The sequence below is a fragment of the Porites lutea genome, chromosome 14, assembly GCF_958299795.1.
Source record: "Porites lutea chromosome 14, jaPorLute2.1, whole genome shotgun sequence".
Taxonomy (NCBI): Eukaryota; Metazoa; Cnidaria; class Anthozoa; order Scleractinia; family Poritidae; genus Porites; species Porites lutea.
The window spans coordinates 18,716,241-18,723,296 of NC_133214.1; the positions used below are offsets into that span (position 1 = coordinate 18,716,241).

The 7,056-nt window shown below is 37.6% G+C and overlaps 1 protein-coding gene across 1 annotated transcript; it reads right to left on the reverse strand.

Moving 5' to 3' along the window:
- Positions 1 to 463: 463 nt before the first annotated feature.
- On the reverse strand, positions 464 to 7,047 carry LOC140924606 (serine/threonine-protein kinase PAK 4-like). Its single transcript, XM_073374628.1, has 6 exons — positions 6,101 to 7,047; positions 5,388 to 5,521; positions 4,202 to 4,328; positions 3,561 to 3,686; positions 2,755 to 2,889; positions 464 to 2,270 (listed from the first exon to the last, which is right to left on the reverse strand). Exons 1-6 carry the CDS (start codon positions 6,920 to 6,922, stop codon positions 2,109 to 2,111), a joined length of 1,506 nt encoding a protein of 501 aa, XP_073230729.1. The 5' UTR covers positions 6,923 to 7,047; the 3' UTR covers positions 464 to 2,108.
- Positions 7,048 to 7,056: the final 9 nt, after the last annotated feature.

Consider the following 7,056-nt stretch of genomic DNA (forward strand, 5'->3'; position numbering starts at 1 on the left):
TCTGCTGGATAGTAATTATTTGATGGATAGCCCTATACAGTAATTCCTCTCTTTACGGACACCCACTTACTAGTGACACCTCATTATTACAGTTTGCTTTGTCCCCCTTACACTTTCTCTACAAACGCAACCCATCTAACATGGACACCCCATTAATATGGACACTTTCTATGCCCCCTTACTGCCTATATTAATGGGGTTTGACTGGGGTCAGGTACATGTAGCAGCTCCTCGGAAGAGAAGTCACCAATGGTGTGTTTCCCTGTCCCCAAAAAATACTAAAACAAGTGTCATTGTTTCCTGCAACATGCAGTAAAAGGGAGAGAACTTCCAAGCAGCTCCCACACTGCTTGTTGACTGTTCAACATTTACATAGGGCAAACTGTCAATGCCTTTATGGTTTGGGAATCTGATTTTATGTACATTTGTGTAGCACTTTGAAAAGCAAACCTACAAGCAATGATCACATTGAGATATTTTATTTTGTTAAATTGGATTTGAATTGCAGTTCAATCCATTGTTAACATAAGCAACGTTAACTTGAGTATCACATCTGTTTGCAAAATCCATGAGAAACTCATGCACAATTTGATCTCGACAAAATAATAAACTTGGACACTAATTTACAGATACTTAGTTATGGAAATGCCGTGCAGAGCCTCTGAAACTTGTAGCATTGTAATAAATCTGATGAGAGTTAAGTGTTTTAGAAATCTGCTCTAAAAAAACCTTAATCTTTGTCACATAATGTAGGGTGCAAAGAAAGCCAGTGTGAAAGCTTGCACTTTGCGCGAGCTGTAGCTAGAATATTCTAGCTGGAGTAATTTTAACTAGCCAGAAAAATTTTTGATGAGTAGGATTAATAACTAATTAATATTAACAATTATTAATTACTGGTAATTGCTTTATTAAAATCATTGTAATAATAATATTGCAATAATTTCACTTCATCACATCAGCTTGGAAACCAGCTTTCGATTCACATGAATTTAATATGAATTTAACCAATTTGTCACACAGTATGTCTGTTTTTTTTTAATTCCCCTAAAAAAACTTGACTTGCATATTGGGCAAATTAAGAACAGAATTCACTTGCCCAGTCGCATAATCCACTAGCCTCAGGCTATCAGAAACAACTTTCTTTGCAAACAGACAAAGTGTGACCCTCCCGGAAATCATGCATCATTTCCTAATATTTTTTACAATACACACTACCAGAAGACCTGTATCTGGTACAAGGGCTTTCACAGTCTTGTATTCATGGCCTGAGCACTCCTTTCTGTACGAAAATAGTCTCCTCCAGGACTGGAATACACAAATTATAAAAATAAAAAGGCTGGCCATTCACCACTTTAGTAGCAAAAAAGAAAACTGAGCTGAGTTAGCTTTCACAAGGATTTCTTGGATCGTTACTGGCCTGCGCCGGTCAGCTTTTGGCCGATAAAGTTAACTCCAGCCTGTTTGCTTCTCATCTCTAAAGTGGCAATAATAGTTTAATGCAGATGTTGTAGTTAATTTTTTATATCAGGTAATTTTTTTCTTTTTCCTTTCTTTTAACTTCATTAGCATACATTACCATACCCAAAAACAAAAGAAAAACAAAAATTCCCTGAAATTAAAAATTAACTACAACACAGACATCTCCTTTCACATGTAAAAACAGTCTCTTGGTTGTAAAACATTCTTTTTACATGTTATTGCCCAACCCTAACATTGTCCATAATACTACACACTGGTACTTACATTTTTCATTATTACTGTTTCCAGTTCTATAGAAAGTTCATTAAAATTAAAAAGCAGGGACATCTCGTGTTTAAAAATTATTCCAAAGCTGTTTGATGAGCAGAGAAACATATAACAAGCTGCCAACTTGCGGCTTCTTGATAAAAGGCTTGCACGAAAGAGCCATGACTGCATGTATGAAATCCCAACAAGCCTCTAATATTTCATCTTTATGGCATTGCCCTGAGCAATTTTATTAGTTCCACTATATTTGCAAGCTCACTTGTAATACAAGGTCAAGCAGTACTCCCAATGCTTCTATGTACATTCACGTATGCTTTCAATGTTTGTATTGTTCATTGGATCCAATGTCTGCAGTGCCATGACTAACAAACACTGTGTCGAAAGCTTTTCATCATATCCGCAAGTGATGAAGAATTAGTTGTACTGAGTATGAAGGCATGATTCAGGAGTTCAAATGCTGAAGCTCTCTGTGCTGGATCACGTACAAGGGTTCTTTGTAAAAATGACAACAGTCGAGGAGACATCTGTGAACAAGAACAAAATGTAGAAATCTCTAAGTTCCTCTTTTGGGAATTTAAATGTTGTCCGCTTTGTCAGAAGGGCAATTTTTTTCATTAATTTATTTCTCAAAGCAAAAGCCAATTGAATAAGTTGATCACATAAGTGAATGTGCACCCAACAAAATCTGTACCCTTGCAGAGCATGTTCCCATGATAACCAACCCAACAAACCGTTCTGACCCCATTAAGCCCCAATATCCACATACAAATTCTCCATACTGATATTCATAGTTTTCCTTAAAGAGCTAGTTGAGAGAATTTGATAAAAGATCCAAGCATTTTGTTTTTGGTGGTCATGTTATTAATTTTATTCTCATAACATTTTCTGTTGACAATGTATGGATATTGTTATGCGAAAATTCATGTTGGTCAATCCAACTCTATTTTCGTACTTCTTCTGTCAAAATCACCAAGCTTTAAGGTCAAAGGATGATCCTGGTGCACTCACCTCTTCATTTGTTCTTGTGATTGGTGGATTCATATCTCGTAGTTTTCTCATGGCTTGTAACGGGGGCTCACTAAAATAAGGGGGCTCTCCATCCATCATTTCAAGGATCATGATTCCAAGAGACCAAATATCAGCCTATCATTTGTAACAAAACTACAGTATTAATTTATTGACAATGACTTTCGCAGTGTCTTGTATTTTATTTTCCTCTATTCAAAAGTAATACAGGTGATGAAAAAATTAAAGTAATTTGTCTACCCACAAAGCACTTACGTGTTCTTAAGAACTCATTTAAACATGTCTGTGCATTCCAAATCAAATTGGAATTTGGAAGTGTTAGTTTTTAGGGAGAGGGAAAAATCAGAGTACCCAGAGAAAATGTCTCAAAGCAAGGGAGAGAACCAACAACAAACTCACATATACATGGCCACAACATGGGGTTGGAACCTGGGCGACACTGGTAGGAGGCGAGTTCTCTCAACACTGCGCCACCCTTGCAACCCAAGAGGTAAAAGATGGCACATAAAGTAATACAAAGGCATTAAGAAAGAAACATGAATGAAAAATACAGAAGGCAACAAGGAATGGAGAAGGATATGGTAAAAAGTTGATTATGTTTCAATTTACCTCATCTCACCCATGGTCTAAAAAAACTGCGGGTACAGACCCTAGTACAGTTGTGAACCTTTCATGGGTTGTATGGGGAAAGATAACACTGTCCTGCAAAGTCTGGCAAAGCTAAAAGACCATTAAACAGTCAGGGTTGAAGAAGGGAGTACACGTTAGCTTGAAAGGTTTCTTCTTACCTCAGTACCATACGGTTTTCTTGATATAACTTCTGGTGCCATCCAATATGGTGTACCAACAAGTGACTTCCTTCTTGGCATCTCCTCTGTCACTTGAGCACAAAATCCAAAATCTGACAACTTCACCTGGAAGATTAAAACAAAATAAAATAGGAAAATGCTTTGATGTCTACTGTTCCATTTTTGACATTTCCAGAACTATTAGAAACATTTTACATAAAAAAAGATGAAAACAAAAAAATATTTTATCCAGACGTAGGGGGTACAGAGAAAGACCAGATTTTTCCTCTTCAATGTTTTGCTGTGTGCATGTAGCTAGACCATTCCATGAAAACACTCTCATTTCAGCTTGTTTTAACACCCTTTGCCACCCTACACAAATCAGGAATCAAAATGTTATTGTCTTTCAGAGTAAGGATCATTTTGCCAATATGGGTGGCTAAAAGGTGATGAAAGTGGCTAAATAGTATTAAACCTAAGTGTAAATTAGCTATTAATTAAAGAAAAAGTAAAAATGTTCTACATGATGATAATGATCATGATGATGAAGACGACGATGATGAGAAGAACAGAAAATCTCCCATGTTGACTGATCATTAATCTTGTATATTGCTCATGTAATACTTCAGTGTTTACATTACCTGCCCAGTAGTGGTAAGAAGAATACTGTCACTCTTGATATCTCTATGAATTACTCCCTGGGGATGAAGGAATGCCAGGGCTTTCAGAACTGCACGACATACACAGGAAACCTGCTCCTCTGTCAGACTGTAAAACAAATGAGACAACTTGCCTGTTAACTTTTGCCTTGCAGTCATCTTGCTATAACACTGAGACACCCTTTTTTTTAGCCTGGTTTTCAAATTGTTGATCAGAAATTTTGCTGTGTTTTGGCCATCCCATATTTTGCAGACTGATGGAATCACGACCAAATCATAGACATCCCTGATCAAATGACATGGTCCAAGATAAATCACAGAAAGTGAGAGACTTTCTACTTTGATTCCCTCATCTCAGATTTTTGGTATGAGTAGCATGAATTACTATTAACTAAATGAGCAAAAATTCAATATATATTTTTTATGCCAGGGAGGTCACCTATATTTTAAGCTCCACAACAATCTACTAATCACTCTCCCAAAAGAGAACATCTTGCCATTTTACCAGGACATTGCAATCAAAGTGGCCATAATCAGCGTTGTCATTAAGAGGCAGGGGCAGGGGATTTCCACAAGCTAATAGGGAGCTTAAGCAACAGCGTTTTTGAGCGACGGACGTCAACCGGAAGTGGACTTTTTGCATCATTGGGGATCGGTTTGGTTAAAACTCTCCAGTAAATCGTCTTTAAAAGAGAAAAGAAACTCAGCAATACAAGTTTGTTAGCGTCAAGGGATATAAAAAGGGAGAAGGCCTCACTTCCGGTTGACGTGCGTCGCTCAAAAATGTCTTTGCTTAAGGTCCCTAATATGAATGTGGCCCCCGGCTACTTTCAAAGGAAAATAGAAGAAAAATAGAACTAAAAGAAACCCCTAGCTGTTTGTTTCCCCACCTATGTGTTGTATTCACCTGGCAACTTGAAATCTTAGTGACCACCCTGATAATGACAATGTAGCCAAGTAAATGAGTTGGCCTCAAAGCAAGGTCAAGCCTGCGTAGCAGGCACAAAGAAGGGGATGGAAAGAACAGCACAGATACCCTCTTTCCTCATCCCCCTTCCGTTTCTCTCCCCCCTCCCTTCCCCTGACATGACACCTGCCACCTGCCACATTTGCTAGACAGGGTCCCAACCTCACCCTAGAAATCAAACTGCAAAAAAAGATCTCTCACCTTGTGTGGGTGATTATATCTGTTAATGATCCTCCTTCAAGGAATTCCATGACAACCCAAAGTTCATCTCCAACGAGATAACTTCCATACATTTCTACTATGTTGGGATGAGGGTAATCTCTCATTATAACCACCTAAAAAATCCCAAATGATGACATTATAGTACACAATAACTAGATTGATTCACCTACAAACACCAGCTGATTAAAAATTAAGAAGCTATCACAAAATCTAAAGCCATTTTCTTTATAAACATTTATCATAAACTATTCAAAGTAAAGATGGTTAGTAACAAAGATATGTTTACATATGAAATAACAATTTATGACAATCATTGATGAGATATGCACACATTCAAGCCTTTTTGGCACAAAATTGGAAAAAAAGATCATGTTTATGAAGTGAAAATTAAAAATATTGAATTATAAAAATAAGGGATACTCAGTTACAAGTTTCAAACAATTAAGATATCCTTTAGATTCCAAAGTGTGATAAGTCATTGTTGTCAATCTAAACAAGTTTTTCTTTTGTTAGAAAAAACTTACGAGAATCACTTTGATTTTATTGCGATCAAATGTAATTTGAGACATAAAGAATAAAACTTATTAATAAAGTTTCTATCTAACGGGCTGAAAGAACGCTGACAGACCTCAAGAATGTCAAAACAACGTCAAAATATCAACGTCATTGTCCGTTTCAATATAACCCCTTACCTCATTGAACAAAAGTTCCCTCCTTTGCTGTTTCTTCAAATCCATTTTCTTTACTGCAACTTGTTTGCCCGTTTTTCTGTCTCGAGCTAGACAAACGACTCCAGTCGAACCTTCACCAATTTTAATAAAATTGTCCAGATTGTCTGGGGGCTCAGTCGACGTGACAACTAATTCTAGAGCTTTGCGAAATTGTTGGTGAGTGACAGGCGAATCGGAGTACATGAGTTTTGTCTTCGAGGAACTGCGAAGATCGTCTCCTCCGTTCTCGGCATTTTCTCCAGAATCCGTACTCGCAGATCCATAATCCGAGCTAGCAGAAGTTTCTCTCTGTATAACAGGTATCTTTTGTTGACGATCATAGCTTCTATCGGAGTACTGGCGTTCGTAACCTTGAGAGAATCTTCGCTGGTAATCCACTTTAGGAACTTTTCCGTTAGCTGTCGCCGAATCGACTTCTTCGGCAATTTCTGAATTTGTCCTTTCAATCTTTCTAGGTCTAGAGCCAGGATTAACTCTAAAGGAATTTCGAAGAGAATTGGATCTTGAGACGGAAATGACTTTACTACCAGATCCTTTTTCACTAAGCAAATTCCACTGGGATTTTCGTAGCGGCGAGACTTGAGTAATAATTTCTGGATCCACGATGGGTTTGGGTCTCTTTGGATTGTCTCGTTTTATTCCAAGTAAAGCTTCCCACTGAGGAGGAAGACCATGAAATATCCCTGTTTCCTTGTCATAACCAGTGTGAAATCGGTGCTCGAAGTTTTGTGGTCCTGAGATGTCGATTCTTCGGCGTTTCTTGTAAAACAAACGCTTAAACATTTTCAAATCAGCTTACCTCGCATCAAGTAAACAACAAGTATAAAGCTCGGGGGCTGAAGTTGCAAGTCAGCAACGTTCAAATCTGGATAGTGGTTTTTAAAGAAAAATAAAACGACGTACTGATTGCCTGTACG

Excerpts from the sequence above, each read along its gene's own strand:
- LOC140924606 (XM_073374628.1), bottom strand. The coding sequence starts at position 6,922 with ATGTTTAAGCGTTTGTTTTACAAGAAACGCCGAAGAATCGACATCTCA. Across the intron at positions 2,890-3,560 it reads GAAAACCGTATGGTACTGAG|GCTGATATTTGGTCTCTTGG; the intron begins GTAAGAAGAAAC and ends TACAAATGATAG. Across the intron at positions 2,271-2,754 it reads TCACAAGAACAAATGAAGAG|ATGTCTCCTCGACTGTTGTC; the intron begins GTGAGTGCACCA and ends TCTTGTTCACAG.